The sequence below is a fragment of the Mercenaria mercenaria genome, chromosome 8 (assembly GCF_021730395.1).
Source record: "Mercenaria mercenaria strain notata chromosome 8, MADL_Memer_1, whole genome shotgun sequence".
Classification (NCBI taxonomy): domain Eukaryota; kingdom Metazoa; phylum Mollusca; class Bivalvia; order Venerida; family Veneridae; genus Mercenaria; species Mercenaria mercenaria.
Window position 1 is genome coordinate 70,348,221 of NC_069368.1, and position 21,086 is coordinate 70,369,306.

Here is a 21,086-nt window from a genome sequence, read left to right on the forward strand (position 1 = left end):
TCGTTCAAACACTGGTTTCCGGAAATGATTTGTGGATACGGTAAATAAGCGTTAATACAGCAAGATCTTACCCCTGGTAATACATCTGTTTGTTTATTTACCACTTTATGACCGAAACGTTTTTAGTCAAAACATAATGCATTACATTCTTATATAACATAGTCCCCGACGACGGCGTTTATGTACAGAATACGCGGATAACTGCGCGTCCAAATATGTTCAGTTGGGGCCTTGTTTGAACGTGTGCGACCGATATGCTGTTAATCCGTTGGCAATGTAACATCTACTCCTTTTTGAAAAACAATTCCAGCAATATATCACAATGATTTAATGCATTCTCAGATTTTGAAATAAGGCTAGCAGTGAATACATAAGAAACAGTCAGACTGTCAACGATGATACTGAACCACTAAGTTAAAAAATTAGTAAAATTATAACTAATGTTGGTCATTTCTCTTTTATGCAGTTTTAATTCCTCTAAACCAAGTAATAAATGGTATGTTTCCATTGACATGCTCTTCGATGATTTCCCTTTGAAGATAAAAAACACATTGAATTGCTTTGAACTTGAGATTTCTTTCTTCTAAGTTCAGTTTCAATTCTGTTACTTCGAACAGGCTTAAAATCTAGCTATTTACTTATGATTAAACAGATTGACTAAATGAGTAAATGATTACTCCATATACAGCACTGTCTCCCAAATGGTAAAGAAACTGGGGTGGCGTTCGCTTGAGACAGAAGATATGCTGCCAGGCTACTCATGTTTTACAAAATTGCAAATGGACTGGTTGCAGTGCCAATGCCCTCTTACGTCACACCCCCATGTCCGCTTCACTACACACATGCATCCCTTGTCGTTCAAGCAGATTCTTACACCCTGTAACTATTACAAGTTCTCTTTCTTCCCAGCTACTAAAGTTATATAGAACTCTCTTCCGACCGAGGTTGTTCAGGTCCCTACCCTGGAACAATTCAAACAGTTTCCCAGCCAGCATTCTCCCAGATAGCAGACATGCGTTGGCCCAACGTTGGGCCAACGGCAGACTCTTCGTTGGCCCAACGAAGATTTCCAACGTTGGCCCAACGCCATTTTGCTAATTGGCGCAACGTTGGCCCAACGGTTGGTACACCGTTGGCCCAACGACTGGAATCCTACACATATCGTTGGCCCTCCGCTGGGCCAACAACTGGTATCCTGCACTTATCGTTGGTCCTCCATTGGGCCAACAACATTTTTTCGTCTATCATGGTTGGTCCAGCGTTGGGCCAACGCTATCCCAACGATTACGAAACTGAAAAAAAAAAGACTAAAACTAACATTATTTAGTAAGTATTTTATTTTCAAATAGTCGTGATTTTGTTAAACTTTAACAAAAAGAAATCTAACAGTTATTTAAAGTTTTTTTGCAATTTTCCTGAAGAAATATAACAGAATATTTCATCACTACAACATGTCAATTATTGATTCCAGCCTTTTATAAATCTAAATATGTTTCTTTTTACAGTCCCTTATTAAATCCCACTAATTTAAAAGTGAATAACTGTCTGTATATTAACTCATTATATATCCAAGTTCTGTTTAATTGTTTTCTTTTCTCACTGAAGTTGCTGCTTTCCTTTTTTTCTTCTTGTTTTTTCTTGTGCACCACAATGCTAGGCACTCCATTATTACTTTCTTGAACAGCACCCTGTAAAAAAAATCATAATATTGTTTAAACCATCTACGTCAAATTGATAACAATATAACAAAAGAAATGCACATAAACCTCTGGATATAAACTTGCGTAAAATGTATGAAATTTATTTTTGTCTGTATTTAACCGAGAAAAATATGTTAGAATTAACGAGAATATGAGTTATTTTATTTAAAGAATTTGATACTCAACACAAGTGCCATCCGCCGGCTTTAGATAAAAGTATTTAACGTATGTTTAAGTCACATGGATATTACTTGCATACAGGATTAAGAAATTCTCTGTTTACTTGATTCCAGTACAACCTTATAAAATATATTCAAAAACTTCTACTTACAGTTTATAGCTGGTAGACCGGGTTTTTGTTAAATCTAGATCTATCACATGTAGAACAGTTTCCTTTACTTCACATTATATGCAGCTAGAAATCTGGCCTAGAGAGCAAAATCAACCACATTTTCTGGGATTTCTTACATAACCCGGGTTAACGAGAGTTCATGTTCTGGAATACTCAACAGATTTATTGTAAACATGTATAAAATTAGATATTTGTTATAGAGTTAGTAGTGTTTTTTTTTTCTTTTTTTTAACTTTCTTTTTCAAGGTAGTAGATTTGAAATAGTTCAAAATGTCATTACGGCTGCAGATAAACTTTAGGTTTAATTAGCCCAGATTTAACTGATTACGAATTGGTGCAGAAAAGTATTTAATTATTAATTAAATATTGCATGTTACACGTACACAACGTGTATACCTGTAGGAGCTTGTGATAAAACATTCACCTGTAAAATATATAATTATTATATTATTATTTTTAATCGGCCAACGTTGGGCCAACGTTTGGCCAACGATGTTTTCTCTGTATAAGTCTTTCTCTGAAAATCTATATTGGGCCAATGCAGAGATATCTGTGAATGAAATTCAACGTTGGTTCAACGTTGGCCCAACAGCTGTATTTACAATACTTATTAATCATTGTTGGGCCAACATTGGCCCAACAACGATTATCCTTTGACGGTTTTTCGTCGTTGGCCCAATGACTTCATGTTTACAGGGCTATATCGGCCCGATATCAAACCGACGTTGTTGTCTATAACGGCCCGATATCGGCTTCAATATCGGCTGCAAATAGGAATTATGTCGGTCCGACATTGGAAGACGATATCGGGCCGAAATCATAATGACATTGGTCCGATATTTGGCCAACATCAAAATTATATCAGCCCGATATTGGCAGATCATATCGTGGTCGCGAAATAATGTGACACTCCGTGCTTTATCAAAGTTTTCTTAAAATATACACTTTTTAGATTCTCAGAGAAATTTCAGAACTAATGTGTATCGCATCATGCGTATGATGCTTATTTAATTTTATTGATATAATATTTATCACAACTTTATACTGCATGTTTTATACAATTATGTAAGCTTTCTGTATATTCTTAACACTATCAAAATTGCTCAATTAGAATTTTAAACATTTATATTTTCAATTTTTTGTAAAAATAAATATTTCTTTGGCGGCATTTTACATAAAAACACAAATGCATCTCATTTGTTACCACACTTTATTACATATAAAGTTTTGATAAATACCGTCTACAAATTTTGTTTGGAACCTAGTTTGATTTATTCTGGCATACATCATATTTGCTTAATAAATTAGCACATACAAACAATAAGATTACTTTTTCAGGTTTATCAGTAGTATTTTGAAAAATATAGTTATATCGGAGAATCCAATATCGGCCCGATGTCAATCCGACGTACGAAATAGTTACACTGATTGATGTCAATCTACCGATTTCAGGGGCCTCCGTGACCGAGTGGTTAAGGTCGCTGACTTCAAATCACTTGCCCCTCATCGATGTGGGTTCGAGCCTCACTCGGGACTTTGAATTCTTCATGTGAGTAAGCCATCCAGCTGGCTTACGGAAGGTCGGTGGTTCTACACAGGAGCCCGCTCTTGATAAAATAATGCACGGAGGGTCACCTGGGGTCTTCCTCCACCATTAAAGCTGGAAAGTCGCCATATGACCTATCATGTGCCGGTGCGACGTTAAATCCAACCAAATTTTTTTTACCGATTTCAATACTTTGCGACACTACAACGGCCCGACGTCGGCTATACATCGGCATATTTTGCCGACATTCCGACATTATACCTATATCGGGCCGATACAGTCATGCTGGCTGGGTTGTGACGAAATGTTCTATGTCTATATGTTCTACTGCTCAGACATAGACACAGACAAGAAGGCGTGACATTATCCATAGATAGATGTATAACAGAGCAATCCATTTTTTATACCTATCATAGTATACTGTGTCATCGGAATATCAGTAGCAAAATTTCAATTATATTCTGGTCGTCTCCGCATTTTTTCTGCCTTTAGGTTTTATTACTTTCCGTAGAAAAGGTTCATTTCTGATATTTTCGTTCCATTTCAAATCCGAAATGAAACCAGTCTATCGCAAAATGGACGAGTAGCGGAAAGGTTCATGGTCACTAGTGCAATTGTTATTAAATTTACTATGCTTTTCCATCATTAAAATTGAAGCAGTTAAGTAATGACAAGACTGTTAGTTGTACTCAACATGCGCTCGTAATAACGTTTATTTGTAAACGTTGAAATATCTGTTACTTGAGCAGATTGCAACTTGGAACCCAGACCAACTCTTGGACGCCAGAAGTGGCAGAACAATGTCGAAGCGTGGCCTCGGGTATAACAAATTCACGGGCCAGAGAACGGCAGGCTTAGGGTATCAACCACAGGAAGATGCTGGGAGTCGAATTAATCGGCCTGGTAATACGATTTTTCGCAGTGGAGTTGTAAGAGTAGCAACAACCTCCACTTGCTAGTTACGATTACAGATCTCTATAAATATATTTGACATTTTTGACATAGAATAAACCCCGTTTTAGGTATTAGCCACTAATAAATAACCATTTCCAGTTTTATGGAGAAGTGGGTATTGGCCAGTATGCTATTTAATAGCAGTAGTGTTTAGTATTATCCTTTTTTCAGGGTTTAAATTAGTCGAAGATTTTTGACGATGACATTCATGTGCATTTCGTCGTCAAAGCCAGTTGTTCTTTAAAATGCAACAGGTGTGCGACTCCAGTCTCGTTCATTTTATGAAAAAATGAATTTTTTCACAATTTAATTGTTGTTATCCCATCAGTTGGACCACTAAAAACAAAATGTTTGTGCAAGAAATACCATAAATTCTGTCGATGTTTCAAACCACTGCAAATTTGCTGTTATTTTTGTTGATCACCACTTTCAGAATGGACAAGAACAGAAATATTCCGTAATCCATGTGACTGATTTTTTACTTGCCAAGTTTTTCTGTGTCAAATTGAATCTTAATTAAAGAAATCAACTGATTTTTGGTTTTCCAAGTTTTTCCGTATCGAATTAAATCTTAATTTTAAGAAAGAAGTAAACTTTTCCCTTTTAAACTGTGTAGTTGCTGATGTTGGTAAGTATATTTTTAACTTAGCCTATTCTATTTTTAATCAAGGATTTTACGAAATGGTGTGTGTGCGCACCAGCAAGATTCTTGTTGGTGACAGTAAAATGATCAAATTCAAAATGTGATGCAGAATAAGGAAGCAATGAAATTTTAGCATAAAATCGTTATATGTATGTTTTATATCAAATTTTTTTTCGAAAAAACATTTGAATAATGTTACAATTATACGTAGATGTTACTTTTTGGGCAATATTCGAACAGCGAATTTACATTTTATGTAAAAGACCCTTATTTGAAAAATTCTTAGTACTGGAACTTACGTTAGTTAAATATATGTAACAAGATAATGTGACAACGTCTTTCTTAACTTGCAGTGAATAAAAATGTGTCACAGTCATACAGTGGTGGTACAGGATATTCAGTTACGACGTATCGAGACAAGATGATGCAGATGAATGATCAGGAGCGCATAATCGAGGAGAAAAAACGCGCAATTGAAGCAAAACTTATGGCCGAACAAATGCAAAAGTCAAAAGAGGCAGCTGCTGCTACCAGTGTTAAACAGCCTCCGATAAGTGCAAGTAAAAGGTTAGGTCTGTTAGACAATGTTGCTTATACTATCAAGAAAATACAAAACAATTGGTTGAAAAAGATAATTTTTTGCAAATGATTAATTCATAAGAATCTATTTGATCTTAAATTTAAAAATGTAATTTTAATTTGCCTTTGAAACTTTTATGACTTGATAGCACAAGTTTGATAGAAGCTTTCAGCACAGTACAGGTCTGTTTCAATTCATTTGATCTTTTTAATGCTCTACCAATGTTTCACTGGAGGAGACATATGCTTTGCCTAGTAAAAGACTTAACTACTTTTGAATATCATTATAATTTTAAACGAGTAGGTTTGTAGACCTGATGTCAGTTTGTGATTGTCTTTGTTTGGTTGTTTCTTACTGTTCATAAAGAAACGCTATTTTTGCATTCGGTGAAATGTCATCAGTGTTGAACATTGAAGCTCAGTATATTTAATTTTAAAGCGTAACAACCCTGGCAAAAAATATTTATCCATATATTCATAATTGAATCATCTTGCATCTTGGTCTCATTTCTATAATAATACAACGATGAATAAATGTGCTATGAACGTATATGGAGTTTTTGACCGACAAAAAGAAAATACTTCAAATGTTTCAAGTCCTAAGGTTTTCACTTTAACAAAAATTAGCATTGTTAACAATTGTATATAACTTAACAAAATCTTACCAACATGGTTTTTTAATTACAGCCTTGCAGTACGTAATGCAGAGAAGGCTAAGAAACCTGCTACAGAAACTCCAAAACCAAATCTCCTTGTGAATGATGGAAACTTCCTGGAAAGGTTCAAACAGATGCAGCAAGGGGCTACAAACAAAATGTCAACTCCAACTTCTGGTGGGGCTGGAATGAAATATTTTTCTCCTTCTTTAGGCTTTTTAGCTGGACTAAACGAAGTATACGGAGAGCTATCTTACTCAAACTGGTGGCAGTTATACTTACTTTTTGTGTAAAACTGGATAAAATTCAAATACCTTGATTGTTCCTCTTTCTTCCATCTAGTATATTCTTGATTCAGAAAAAGAAAACATTATTTCACAAAGGTCAATAACCAACCTCACAGGATCAAGTCCCGTAACTCTGACATGTATTTTGGGCAAATTATGCCCCCTTTTGGACTAAGAAAATCCTGGTTGAAGTTTTGCATGCAAGTTCCTATCTCCAAATCTAATGTAGATGTTGAATTGAAACTTCGCTTGTGTCTTAAGGGTTATCAAACTAGGTGATAGCATCAAGTCCCATAACTCTTGATGTGCATTTTGGCCAAATTATGCCCCCTTTTGGACTTGGAAAATCCTGGTTAAATTTTGCATGCGAATTCCTATCTTCAAAACTAATGTAGATATTGAATTGAAACCACTTCTGTCTTCAGGATTATAAAACTAGGTGATAGCATCAAGTCCCATGACTCTGACCTGCATTTTGGCCAAATTATGCCCCCTTTTGGACTTAGAAAATCCTGGTTAAACTTTTGCATGCAAATTACTATCTCCAAAACTACTGGTAATACAGATACTGCATTGAAACTATATAGATATTTTAACATTTAGGGTAATATTCCTGCTTCTGGGACAACAGTTGGAATAGTCCAGCATTGGCTGTCTTACAGACAGCTCTTGTTACTATTATTTGTTGAATATGGCGTACAAGAAAAGAATTTTATCATCATTTGCACTTGTAGATGGGAATATCTGGCTCTAGGGTAACTGTTTATGTATTAACTCTGCAGAGCCTCACAGCTGCCTGTAGTAAAATAATTACCCACAAACTGTATATTCCCATCTGCACCTACTATACAACCAGTGAAAGAATCACATGGTTCTACCCTGATGCCCGCTCAGGGCTTTCGGTAGGTTCTGAAACTCAAGAGTCATTGACTCTTCAGCCTAAATTTTCAAGGGTCAAAATCAGATTTTCAAGAGTCAAGATCAGCTTTTCAGGGGTCAAGCTACATGTATACTGTTATTAATGCAACTCCCACAGACTTTATCTAAAACTAGTACATTAGTCATAACAGATTTTCTTAAGTAATTCATATTTTAGTTGTCTTATTTTGCACATTGCCTAAAAGTGGGTGGGGTTTAGTGCTTTGCATGCTTTTATTATCAGCAAATTCTTCTAAATAAGAGCTGCTTTGGCAACAGTGATCATATTTTTCGTAAATGCAGACGTTTTATTGGCTTTTTATTAAGACTGTACTAGAAAAATCTTGTAAGAAATGATAAAAATGTCCGAAAATGGCGGTCTCGAAAACGAGTGACAAATACGGAAAACGAAAGTAACATTTGAAATTCTTGAAAAAATAACGTTTTAAATTTCATTTTCTTATCATACCACGTATAATTTCTGCTTATTTAATTTGTTTTGGCCCAAACAAAGCCTCGGCAATGATAATAAATTTGCTATAGACCGTGACGGCCGACCGGCTCATGTAATCGTATCGAGCACACAAAATAATTAACAAGTGGCACAAACACGATAATCTAAGGCTGCATTGTTTATCAATTAACTTTTACACATTGATCAATAAACACCTTTGATAATGACAAGGCATATTGTACTAAATACAAACCGCGAGATAATCACGTGTCATTTGGCGCGTGGCGTGACTGACATCTGTCGGTAGCTAATTAACATACGACGCTCCGCCTACTGCCATATTTCCGCTTGTACCGGCGAACAATATTGAAATTCACTGGGATTTTGATTGACAGGGGGCAGAACTATCAAACTTGAGACGCATCAAAGTAAATTTCCGCGAGTCAAGCCGACGCACGTGGCGTAATTTATGCGGGTCAAATACGAGTTTTTCTCGATTTTCGCGGGTCAAAACCCGGGACCTCGGGTCAACCGAACGCCCTGCCGGCGCTTGTGCCGGCAATAATGGCTTGAAGAGGGGACTGAGATCTTTCTCCACCCTCAAAGCTAAAAAGGTGTCATGTGACATGAAGTGTGTCATTGTGACTTTAAAACAAATCAAAAAAGACAAAGTCAGTTAAATCTGTAAGTGTAAAAAAAAGAATGTAGTGTTTCTCAGTTTAGTTTAATGCAGGCACTTTAACTTCTGAATTTATATGAGACATTATGAAATATTTGCATCAGTTGATTTTTTACAGACAAAAATAAGAAGGAAGAACCATCGTCAAATTCTGGAAAGAAAACACCAGATGTTAAAGCAGCTAAAGATGATTCCAGCAAGAAATGGTTTCAGGGCACCAGTTCTCCTAACACATGGAATTCAGGAGATATGTCCAGAAACAGACCTCAGGTATATAAGTTTTCCAGTATTGGCATATGTGTAGTATTTACTGTTGTTAAGGTAGTTCTGCACATTTTGATCACAATTTTTAGCTCACCTGTCACAAAGTGACAAGGTGAGCTTTTGTGCTCGCGCGGTGTCCGTCGTCTGTCCGTACGTCCGTAAACTTTTGCTTGTGACCACACTAGAGGTCACATTTTTCATTGGATCTTTATGAAAGTTGGTCAGAATGTTCATCTTGAAGATATCTAGGCCAAGTTCGAAACTGGGTCACGTGCCTTCAAAAACTAGGTCAGTAGGTCTAAAAATAGAAAAACCTTGTGACCTCTCTAGAGGCCAAATATTTCTCAAGATCTTCATGAAAATTGGTCAGAATGTTCACCTTGATGATATCTAGATTAAGTTCGAAACTGGGTCACATGCCTTAAAAAACTAGGTCAGTAGGTCTAAAAATAGAAAAACCTTGTGACCTCTCTAGAGGCCATATATTTCACAAGAGCTTCATGAAAATTGGTAAGAACGTTCACCTTGATAATATCTAGGTCAAGTTCGAAACTTGGTCACGTGCCATCAAAAACTAGGTCAGTAGGTCAAATAATAGAAAAACCTTGTGACCTCTCTAAAGGCCATATTTTTCATGGGATCTGTATGAAAGTTGGTCTGAATGTTCATCTTGATGATATCTAGGTCAAGTTCGAAACTGGGTCACATGCGGTCAAAAACTAGGTCAGTAGGTCTAAAAATAGAAAAACCTTGTGACCTCTCTAGAGGCCATATATTTCATGAGATCTTCATGCAAATTGGTCAGAATGTTCACCTTGATGATATCTAGGTCAAGTTCGAAACTGGGTCACGTGCCTTCAAAAACTAGGTCAGTAGGTCAAATAATAAAAAAACCTTGTGACCTCTCTAGAGGCCATACTTTTCATGGGATCTGTATGAAAGTTGGTCTGAATGTTCATCTTGATGATATCTAGGTCAAGTTTGAAACTGGGTCACATGCGGTCAAAAACTAGGTCAGTAGGTCTAAAATTATTAAAATCTTTTGACCTCTCTAGAGGCCATATTTTTCAATGGATCTTCATGAAAATTGATCTGAATGTTCACCTTGATGATATCTAGGTCAGTTTTGAAACTGGGTCATGTGCGGTCAAAAAACTAGGCCAGTAGGTATAAAAATAGAAAAACGTTGTTACCTCTTTAGAGGCCATATTTTTCATGAGATCTTCATGAAAATTAGTGAGAATGTTCACCTTGATGATATCTAAGTAAAGTTCAAAACAGGGTCACGTACCTTCGAAAACTAGGTCAATAGGTCAAATAATAGAAAAACCTTGTGACCTGTGTAGAGACCATATTTTTCAATGGATCTTCATGAAAATTGGTCAGAATTTTTATCTCGATAATATCTAGGTCAAGTTCAAAACTGGGTCACATGAGCTCAAAAACTAGGTCACTATGTCAAATAATGACGTCATACTCAAAACTGGGTCATGTGGGAAGAGGTGAGCGATTCAGGACCATCATGGTCCTCTTGTTTATACAATATACAATTTGATTTAATCCTGATTTTTCAAAACTTCAGAATATACTTAGAAAATTTGAAAAAAATTAAAAAGATAGGATTGTTTGCTTGATTTTCTGTTACACTTTAAAAACAGATATGCACATCGCACGCTGATTTTAAGTAATTATTTTGAATTAGTTATCATTGCCATTTCAATAAATGTACTTGTGAGTTGCCATTAATTCATACAATGATTTTCATTTCCGTATACTGAGTCCAGATTTAGTCTGAGTTATCCAGATAAATGCGGTTATGCCATTACTTTTGGTTCATCAAAAGTGCAGAACTACCTTAACACTGTAACATGACAACTTTACAAATATAGTGGAAATATGAAAACTGATGCTCAGATTTTGTTGGCATATGACCGCTGTATATAAATTATGTATTTAGAAACACAGCAATTAACCACACAGAAGATTGTAAAAAGAGATTTTGTACTAGAAAAACAGTTAATATATATGAAATGTATTAAACAGGATCGCAGTAGGTCAGAAAGAGATGACCGGGACAAGTGGAAAGAGGATCGAAGTAGGGAGAGGGATCGCTATTATCACGAGTCGCGATCAACCGGTAAAGAAACACGAGAGCTTGTACGAGAACCAGAAAATCCCATGCAGAAACAGTTCCGGGAACGCTGGGAAAGCCAGACAGGGAGATCTGAAAGACAAGACCTGTATAGGTAAGAAATACTATTACAAAGGTCTTCCATTACATATTTTTGTATCAGAATTTTTTAGAGACGCATTAATATTTCACTATGTCATTCAATGTTATGGAAGAATTTTTTTTTGGATTTGGAATGTCATATGCGAGGTATTATTGGACTTTCACATGTGATCATATGATAAAAGGAGTTTATTAAGGAGTTATAGCCCTTTATGTGTGTGTATCAAGCCATACATAGATAGTGTAAGCCTTTTAACTTACATTATTTGATTCCTTTGCCAGTTCATGTGCTCAGTACCAGTGAGAAAAAATAGTTGTCACTTGTGTCAGATGTAGGTTCTTGGGTGGAATTTGCTAGAACTTACAACAGGAGAGACTAGAAAACCAGAACTATGGAATAAACCACGTCCTAGCTTTAATACAGTTTGTAGGCATGATTTAAATGTTTGTATAAACCTTTATTTCAGGGAGGAGCGTATGAGAGGTGAAGAAAGGCGTAGAGAACGAGAATATGAACGGGAAAAAGACGAGCGTAGGAAAAGAGATAGAAGTAGATCACTGTCACCTGTCAGACGTATTACACAGGTAATAAACAAAACACACAAATTTTTCACTATTTGTACTTTATTGTGGTTCAAATTTTGTAAGATTTTCCACGTTTAATGTATTAATTTTTGGCTGATCTCCCAGTCCGATGGATCCAGTGAATGGTTTATGTCAGAAGAAAGGCCATACATGATGAGATTAGTTTCCAAAGATATATGTTAAAAAGGTCCTTGGGTAAAATTAAATATAGGAAACTTCTAACCTTTCATGGGTTGCTGATGCACTTGTAATACTGTCAGACTATGAAATCAGGGGTTGTGAGTTCCACTTCAACTTAAATAACTAACATTGGGATAAGGGTCCCTAGTATGTGTGCTTCACATCTACCGTGCTAAAGTACTATGGGAAGTTTCTGGAATTGGTGCATCTTTTGTATCTTGCACTGTCCTCCCATTGAAATTACGAACATTTTTGTTGAAGATTCGCACATATGAATTACTGGTTGCGACTAGAAATAAGCTTAAATACATTGATGAAATGTGTTAGTTCAAACTGTTAAACCACTTCTAAAGCGAAACCTCTATTACAACTTCCAGTGCTAATAAAGTGTAAGAATCCTAAACATGATAATAATTACACCAATGCGAACTGTATCTATAATAATATTTAGGATTTTAGTACCAAAGTTTGAAACAAATCTTACATACTTCGAGAATAATTTTCTTCAACAACTTTTCAGGAATCAGCCCTGGGTCTATCTCTCCAAGATAGTCTAGTCCTCCAGCAGTCTGTCACAGAACCAGTCAGTATTCTATCACAGCCAACAATGGACCAAATGCAGCTGGCTGCAACACAGCTAGCTGGTCAACAGCAGATCCAAACATCACAGGCACAGTTGATTGCTCTTCCAGGGAGTCAAACACAGGTTCAGCAGATGATTGTACAGCAACCAGGGGAGCTCATACAGCTCCAGCAGTTACCACCTGGTCAGGTTCAGGCACAACCACCATTGCAGCAGGTAGCTCAAGCCCCAGGGCCAGCACAGCCGCAGTTGCAGCAAGTTCAAGTCATCCAGCAACCTCTACAGTTGCAGCAGACACAAGTCCCGCAACAGATTATAGCCAGCCCTATGCAGGTTCAGCAACAACAGCAGCAGCCCTTACAAATGCCCCCATCACAACCAGCAGGACCCTTTACATCCCCGCCTCCTACTGTACAACAGCAAATTATTGTAGCCCCGCCCCCACAAGGTATGCCCCAACTACCACCCCAAATTCAAGCACAGGTTCAGTTACAGCCACCTCTTGCACAGTCACCCCAGCCTCCTTTAGGAGTGCCAGGTGCTCCAACCCCTCCTCCTGTATCACATGTACAATTAATCACACAGGCCCCTCCTCAGATGTCATTACCCCCACCTCCATTGTCATTAGCCCCACCCACAATGTCAGTAGCTGCTCCTATCTCTATGGGAGTTCAACCATTAATATCACAGGCACCACCAATGTCAATGGGAGGACCTCCACAGATAGGAATTTCATCATCATCAGGCATTTTTATTGCACAGTCGAGGCAAAATGTAAGCATGGCCCCTAATAGTGTAGTGCATGTACAGCCTCCTCCAACTTCAGTGACATTTTCAGAAGCTCCACCCCATGCAGTTCATCAGCAACAGTTTACAGTACCTCCCCCAGAAACTGTTGGTCCACCTCAGGTTATAGCCACACCCCCACAGGTGCTTGATGTATCTGTTCCTCCTCCTGCACAGAATCAACCAATGATGCCCCCTGTTAATCATAGTCAGCCTCCCACTTTTCTGCATCAGCCCCCTCCTTTGCTCAGTCAGGCTCCACCTATAGGCAGCCAAGCACCTCCTTTTGTCAGCCAAACTCCTCTTCCTTTTGCCAGTCAGTCAACAGTGGTTTATAGTCAAGCTCCTCCTGTTGTTAATCAAGCGCCACCCTTAATTCCAAACCCTCATCCGCCAGGACCGCCAAATATGCAGTTTGCTGCTCCCCCTCCAGGAATGATAAAACCTGAACCAGTTGATAACCAGTCAGAATTTACAACAGTGATGGGAGATTATGGACCTGTTTTGGTGAAGAAATTAGAAATTAAACAAGAAACAGTTGGTGAATATGGCCCAGGGCCATCAAGCAATAGTCAGTCAATAAATAATTATGGAAGTGGGACTGAAAGGGGGAAACAGGGGGAGGAGTATGATCCGTTCAGCAAAACTGACAGCAGCTTTTCTGAAGGGGATTATGACCCAGCAATACCAACAGAAGGTGACTCACCAGGTGGGTTATTATTATGTGGGATGATCAGAAAGTTTAATTTTTTTTAACTGTAAGCATATTTTTTCAGATTCAAAACTTTACTTGGTAGCCCTGACAGTCTTATCTGTAGGTGTCATTATTTTACTTTCGATTTCTAAGCACTGTGTAGAGTGATGGGTCTGACAATTACAGCATTTATCATGTGTCTTTATATTTTTTTTGTAAGCAATTTTCTGTCTCTTATGATTTGCATGTTCATTTTTAGCTCAACTATTAGAAGAATAAGTAGAGCTATCCTCCTCACCACGGCGTCGGCGTCACACCCTGGTTAAGTTTTTCGTACCAGTCCACATTTTGACAAAGTCTTTTGAGATAAAGCTTTGAAACTTTCAACACTTGTTTACCATTACCATGTCCAGTTATAGGCAAGAGTACATAACTCTGTCAAGCATTTTGACTGAATTATGGCCCCTTTTGACTTAGAAATCTTGGTTAAGTTTTCCGTACCAGTTCATATTTTGACAAAGTCTTTTGAGATAAAGCTTTGAAACTTTCAACTCTTGTTTACCATCACCATGTCCAGTTGTAGGCAAGAGTACATAACTGCTTCAAGCATTTTGGTTGAATTATGGCCCCTTTTTGACTTAGAAATCTTGGTTAAGTTTTTCGTACCAGTCCACATTTTGACAAAGTCTTTTGAGATAAAGCTTTTAAACTTTAAACACTTGTTTATCATTATGATTTCCATCTCTAGGCAAGAGTACATAACTCTGACAACTATTTTGACTGAATTATGGCCCTTTTTGGACTTCGAAATTTGTTCAGTTTTTCTTACAAGTCAGCGTTTTGTCAAAACTATTTGAACTGTGGCTTTGAAACTTTTAACACTAGTTTATCAACATGATTTCCATCTGTAGGCAAGATTACATAACTCTGTCAACTATTTTGACTGAATTATGGCCCTTTTTGGACTTGGAAATTAGTTTAATTTTTCATATAAGTCCATGTTTTGCCTAACATATAACTTAATATATTTGCCATCATGGTCACACATTGCCATTTAGTGCAAGACTAATCGAAATCCACAAATATAGGAACATTTTTTTGTTTAATCCATTTTTTTGTTTAGTCTGAAAATCTATGGAAATATTTTGACCCCATTTTTCAATCAGTTCTTCAAATAGTCGAGCGCGCTGTCATCCGACAGCTCTTGTTACATTTAGTCATTAGTCTTGTTTTACTTTCTGTTTTTCAGCCAAAGATGTTAAAGACAGCAAGGGGTAGGGATGAATTTTCTTGTTATTTAGTATTACTATGAAGAATATTTTAAAGGCATCTTGTATCATTAATTCAGTTTTTAGCTCACCTGTCACAAAGTGACAAGGTGAGCTTTTGTGATCGCGCGGTGTCCGTCGTCCGTCCGTCAGTCCGTGCATGCGTGCGTGCGTCCGTAAACTTTTGCTTGTGACCACTCTAGAGGTCACATTTTTCATGGGATCTTTATGAAAGTTGGTCAGAATGTTTATCTTGATGATATCTAGGTCAGGTTCGAAACTGGGTCACGTGCCATCAAAAACTAGGTCAGTAGGTCAAAAATAAAAAAAACCTTGTGACCTCTCTAGAGGCCATATATTTCACAAGATCTTCATGAATATTGTCGGGAATGTTCACTTGATGATATCTAGGTCAAGTTCGAAACTGGGTAACGTGCCATCAAAAACTAGGTCAGTAGGTCTAAAAATAGAAAAACCTTGTGCCCTTTCTCTAGAGGCCATATATTTCACAAGATCTTCATGAAAATTGGTCCAGAACGTTCACTTGATGATATCTAGGTCAAGGTCAAAAGGGTGGGTCACATGCCTTCAAAAACTAGGTCAGTAGGTAAAATAATAGAAAAACCTTGTGACCTCTCTAGAGGCCATATTTTTCATGGGATCTGTATGAAGTTGGTCTGAATGTTCATCTTGATGATATCTAGGTCAAGTTCGAAACTGGGTCACTTTGCGGTCAAAAACTAGGTCAGTAGGTCTAAAAATAGAAAAAAAACTTGGGACCTATCTAGAGGCCATATATTTCATGAGATCTTCATGAAAATTGGTCAGAATGTTCACCTTGATGATATCTAGGTCAAGTTCGAAAGTGGGTCATGTGCCTTCAAAAACTAGGTCAGTAGGTCAAATAATAGAAAAACCTTGTGACCTCTCTAGAGGCCATATTTTTCATGGGATCTGTATGAAAGTTGGTTGAATGTTATCTTGATGATATCTAGGTCAGATTCGAAACAGGGTCATGTGCGGTCAAAAACTAGGTCAGTAGGTCAAAAAATAGAAAAAACCTTGTGCCCTCTCTAGAGGCCATACTTGTGAAGGATCTCATAAAATTGGTCAAGAATGTTCACCTTGATGACAGCTAGGTAAAGTTTGAAACTGGGTCAGTGCCTTAAAAACTAGGTCAGTAGGTCAAAAAATAAAAAAAAACCTTGTGACCTCTCTAGAGGCCATACTTTTTTTGGGATCTGTATGAAAGTTGGTCTGAGTGTTCGGCTTGATGATATCTAGGTCAGGTTTGAAAACTGGGTCAACTGCGATAAAAAAACTAGGTCAGTAGGTTCTAAAATTATTAAAATCTTTTGACCTCTCTAGAGGCCATATTTTTCAATGGATCTTCTGAAAATTGGTCAGAATGTTCACTTGATGATATCTAGGTCAGTTTCCGAAACTGGGTCACGTGCGATAAAAAAACTAGGCCAGTAGGTATAAAAATAGAAAAACCTTGTGACCTCTCTAGAGGCCATATTTTTCATGTGGTCTTCATGAAAATTAGTGAGAATGTTCACCTTGATGATATCTAGGTAAAGTTCAAAACAGGGTCACGTACCTTCGAAAACTAGGTCAGTAGGTCAAATAATAGAAAAACCTTGTGACCTCTCTAGAGACCATATTTTTTAATGGATCTTCATGAAAATTGGTCAGAATTTTTATCTGGATAATATCTAGGTCAAGTTTAAAACTGGGTCACATGAGCTCAAAAACTAGGTCACTATGTCAAATAATAGAAAAAACGACGTCATACTCAAAACTGGGTCATGTGGGAAGAGGTGAGCGACTCAGGACCATCATGGTCCTCTTGTTTCTTTTTGTGGAAGGGAGATGAGAGAGTTATTGAAATTTGATGTCAGGGTTATAAAATGTATCAGTTGTTAAGGGAAATATAATATAGATATATTTGCTACATTATGGCCAAAAATTAGAAATAAAATGTTATTTATTGACAGTTTATAGTTAGGATGAACTTTTGAATATCAACATTTACAGAGACTTTGTTCAAATGTGTAAACTGAGATTCATGAATTTGTAAAAATGCATACCAGTGTATTTATTTCAAAATTCCATAAGGAATGTACTTTACAAAAGTTTAAGATAAGTTAGTTTGTACCGAAGACCACCTATAGTTAATGATAAATTTTGAAATCACTGCTGTAATGCCACAAAAAGACAAACAAGTTCCTTTAATAGGTTTAATGTGATAAAGATTTATGATTTTTTTGTTCCTTCTAGCAACTGTAAATAAAGTTACATTATGTAATTCTGTTGCTTTCAGGATCTCATTGGCGATGAAGAAAATAGAATTCAAGAAAGAGTCCATGACGACCAGCAATGTGTTTGAAGATGAACAAGGTAAATATCTAAAACATAACATTTAGATACAAACTTTCTGTTCATAGTCATCAAATTAGATTTATTGATGACATGTAGTTGAAATAAAGGAAAACTTTGTTTGGATTAATCTTGTGCTGTTGAAAGAAGTTTAACAAGCTGTCTTTATGTTGGGATGACTTAAAAAATTTGGCTGAAACATAGTGAGGAGGTGGGGTGCACTTAATTTATCTATACTGGGGTGTTGCATGCGTGCACGATTCATCACAATTTACTGCTGGGGTACTCCTGTTTATCACAGAATCAGGTTATTCAAGGTGTATTTCAACTTTTAAAAGGATTTTTGTAATAACAGATGAAAGCTATGTTTAAACTGATAAACTGAAAATTGTGCTGACGTTTGTTGAAAAAAAAGATCATAATTGTGTCAGCTGGTTGCTGATGTCCTAAATGACCTGATTCTCTATGGGAAAAGTATTAACGATTTTAGGGTTTAAGAAAAAAAAGGGGTAGATGAAAGGGCTAGGTACTGATTGGCTGCTTCTAGTTTCTCCCCCAGAAAACGAGACACGAGAACTGATTGATAACCTGGCAATGTATGTGGGGCAGAATGGAGACCATGCATTGAATCAGTTGAGAGAAGACCACAAGAATGATCCAGTTTTCAAGTAAGTATTTGCATGTTTATTTGTATAACTTTTTGAGTGATTAGTTTTGCCATGATGAAAATCGTTAATTACTTATAGGCTTATTCTCAAAGTCATATAAAGTGTAGTAACTATACCTTTTAAACTTTACAGGGTCACTTAGCACCACTTCAGAAGGATCCCTATTGTTTTTAGCTCACCTGTCACAAAGTGACAAGGTGAGCTTTTGTGATCACGCGGTGTCCATCGTCCGTCCGTCCGTGCGTCAGTGTGTCCGTGCGTGCGTCCGTAAACTTTTGCTTGTGACCATTCTAGAGGTCACATTTTTCATGGGATCTTTATGAAAGTTGGTTAGAATATTCATCTTGATGATATCTAGGTCAAGTTCGAAACTGGGTCACGTGCCATCAAAAACTAGGTCAGTAGGTCTAAAAATAGAAAAACCTTGTGACCTCTCTAAAGGCCATATTTTTCATGGGATCTTCATGAAAATTGGTCAGAATGTCCACCTTGATGATATCTAGGTCAAGTTCGAAACTGGGTCACGTGCCATCAAAAACAGGTCAGTAGGTCTAAAAATAGAAAAACCTTGTGACCTCTCTAGAGGCCATATATTTCACAAGATCTTCATGAAAATTGGTCAGAACGTTCACCTTGATGATATCTAGGTCAAGTTCGAAACTGGGTCACGTGCCATCAAAAACTAGGTCAGTAGGTCAAATAATAGAAAAACCTTGTGACCTCTCTAAAGGCCATATTTTTCATGGAATCTGTATGAAAGTTGGTCTGAGTGTTCATCTTGATGATATCTAGGTCAAGTTTAAAACTGGGTCAGTAGGTCTAAAAATAGAAAAACCTTGTGACCTCTCTAGAGGCCATATATTTCACAAGATCTTCATGAAAATTGGTCAGAATGTTCATCTTGAGGATATCTAGGTCAAGTTCGAAAGTGGGTCATGTGCCATCAAAAACTAGGTCAGTAGGTCAAATAATAGAAAAACCTTGTGACCTCTCTAGAGGCCATATTTTTCATGGGATCTGTATGAAAGTTGGTCTGAATGTTCATCTTGATGATATCTAGGTCAAGTTCGAAAGTGGGTCACATGCCTTCAAAAACTAGGTCAGTAGGTCAAATAATAGAAAAACCTTGTGACCTCTCTAAAGGCCATATTTTTCAATGGATCTGTATGAAAGTTGGTCTGAATGTTCATCTTGATGATATCTAGGTCATGTTCGAAACAGGGTCATGTGTGGTCAAAAACTAGGTCAGTAGGTCTAAAAATAGAAAAACCTTGTGACCTCTCTAGAGGCCATACTTATGAATGGATCTTCATGAAAATTGGTCAGAATGTTCACCTTGATGATATCTAGTTCAAGTTTGAAACTGGGTCACGTGCCTTAGTAAACTAGGTCAGTAGGTCAATTAATAAAAAAAAACCTTGTGACCTCTCTAGAGGCCATACTTTTCATGGGATCTGTATGAAAGTTGGTCTGAATGTTCATCTTGATGATATCTAGGTCAAATTTGAAACTGGGTCAACTGCGGTAAAAAACTAGGTCAGTAGGTCTAAAATTATTAAAATCTTTTGACCTCTCTAGAGGCCATATTTTTCAATGGATCTTTATGAAAATTGATGTGAATGTTCACCTTGATGATATCTAGGTTAGTTTTGAAACCAGTCATGTACGGTCAAAAACTAGGCCAGTAGGTATAAAAATAGAAAAACCTTGTGACCTCTCTAGAGGCCATATTTTTCATGAGATCTTCATGAAAATTAGTGAGAATGTTCACCTTGATGATATCTAGGTAAAGTTCAAAACAGGGTCAAGTACCTTCGAAAACTAGGTCAATAGGTCAAATAATAGAAAAACCTTGTTACCTATCTAGAGACCATTTTTTTCAATGGAATTTCATGAAAATTGGTCAGAATTTTTATCTTGATAATACCTAGGTCAAGTTCAAAACTAGGTCACTATGTCAAATAATAGAAAAAAAAACGTCATACTCAAAACTGGGTCATGTTGGAAGAGGTGAGTGATTCAGGACCATCATGGTCCTCTTGTTTGGGTTATGCTTCAGAGGTCAAGGTCACTTGGAAACTGAAAATTGTTTCTTGACTATGAAGTATAATACTATCAGTCTGATTTTTTTCAAATTTTCACAGATGAACAAGCTTGATGTGCAGATTACCTTAAAGGAAGCAAATTTTTGTCTGTGAATATTTTACTGCAGTTATGGCCGTTTGATAGATTTTTGCTATGTAGAGGATGGGGCAGTAAGTGGGGGCCTGTCCTATGGACACAATTTCTAGTTGTTGTTAGCTTACCTGAGCACAAAGTGCTCAAGGTGAGCTTTTGTGATCGCCCTGTGTCCGCCGTCGTCTGTCCGTCGTCCGTCCGTTGTCAACAATTTGACTGTTAACACTCTAGAGGTCACAATTTTGGCCCAATCTTAATGAAACTAGGTCAGAATGTTACCCTCAATAAAATCTTGGACGAGTTTGATATTGGGTCATCTGGGGTCAAAAACTAGGTCACCAGGTCAAATCAAAGGAAAAGCTTGTTAATACTCTTGAGGTCACAATTTTTGTCCAATCTTAATGAAACTTGGTCAGAATGTTACTCTCAATAAAATCTTGGATATGTTCAATATTTGGTCATCTGGGGTTAAAAACTAGGTCACCAGATCAAATCTA

The 21,086-nt window shown here is 37.1% G+C and overlaps 1 protein-coding gene across 1 annotated transcript in view; it reads left to right on the forward strand.

Moving 5' to 3' along the window:
* Positions 1–4,151: 4,151 nt before the first annotated feature.
* Positions 4,152–21,086, forward strand: part of LOC123566123 (SR-related and CTD-associated factor 8-like) — a 30,636-nt gene continuing 13,701 nt past the window's right edge. Inside the window, exons 1-10 of the mRNA XM_045359997.2 lie at positions 4,152–4,501; positions 5,549–5,762; positions 6,462–6,607; positions 8,887–9,038; positions 11,076–11,278; positions 11,733–11,850; positions 12,551–14,108; positions 15,343–15,367; positions 17,688–17,764; positions 18,291–18,411. Of these exons, the coding sequence (XP_045215932.2) occupies positions 4,399–4,501; positions 5,549–5,762; positions 6,462–6,607; positions 8,887–9,038; positions 11,076–11,278; positions 11,733–11,850; positions 12,551–14,108; positions 15,343–15,367; positions 17,688–17,764; positions 18,291–18,411 (2,717 nt within the window). The 5' untranslated portion in view covers positions 4,152–4,398. The remainder of the gene's footprint in view (positions 4,502–5,548; positions 5,763–6,461; positions 6,608–8,886; positions 9,039–11,075; positions 11,279–11,732; positions 11,851–12,550; positions 14,109–15,342; positions 15,368–17,687; positions 17,765–18,290; positions 18,412–21,086) is intronic.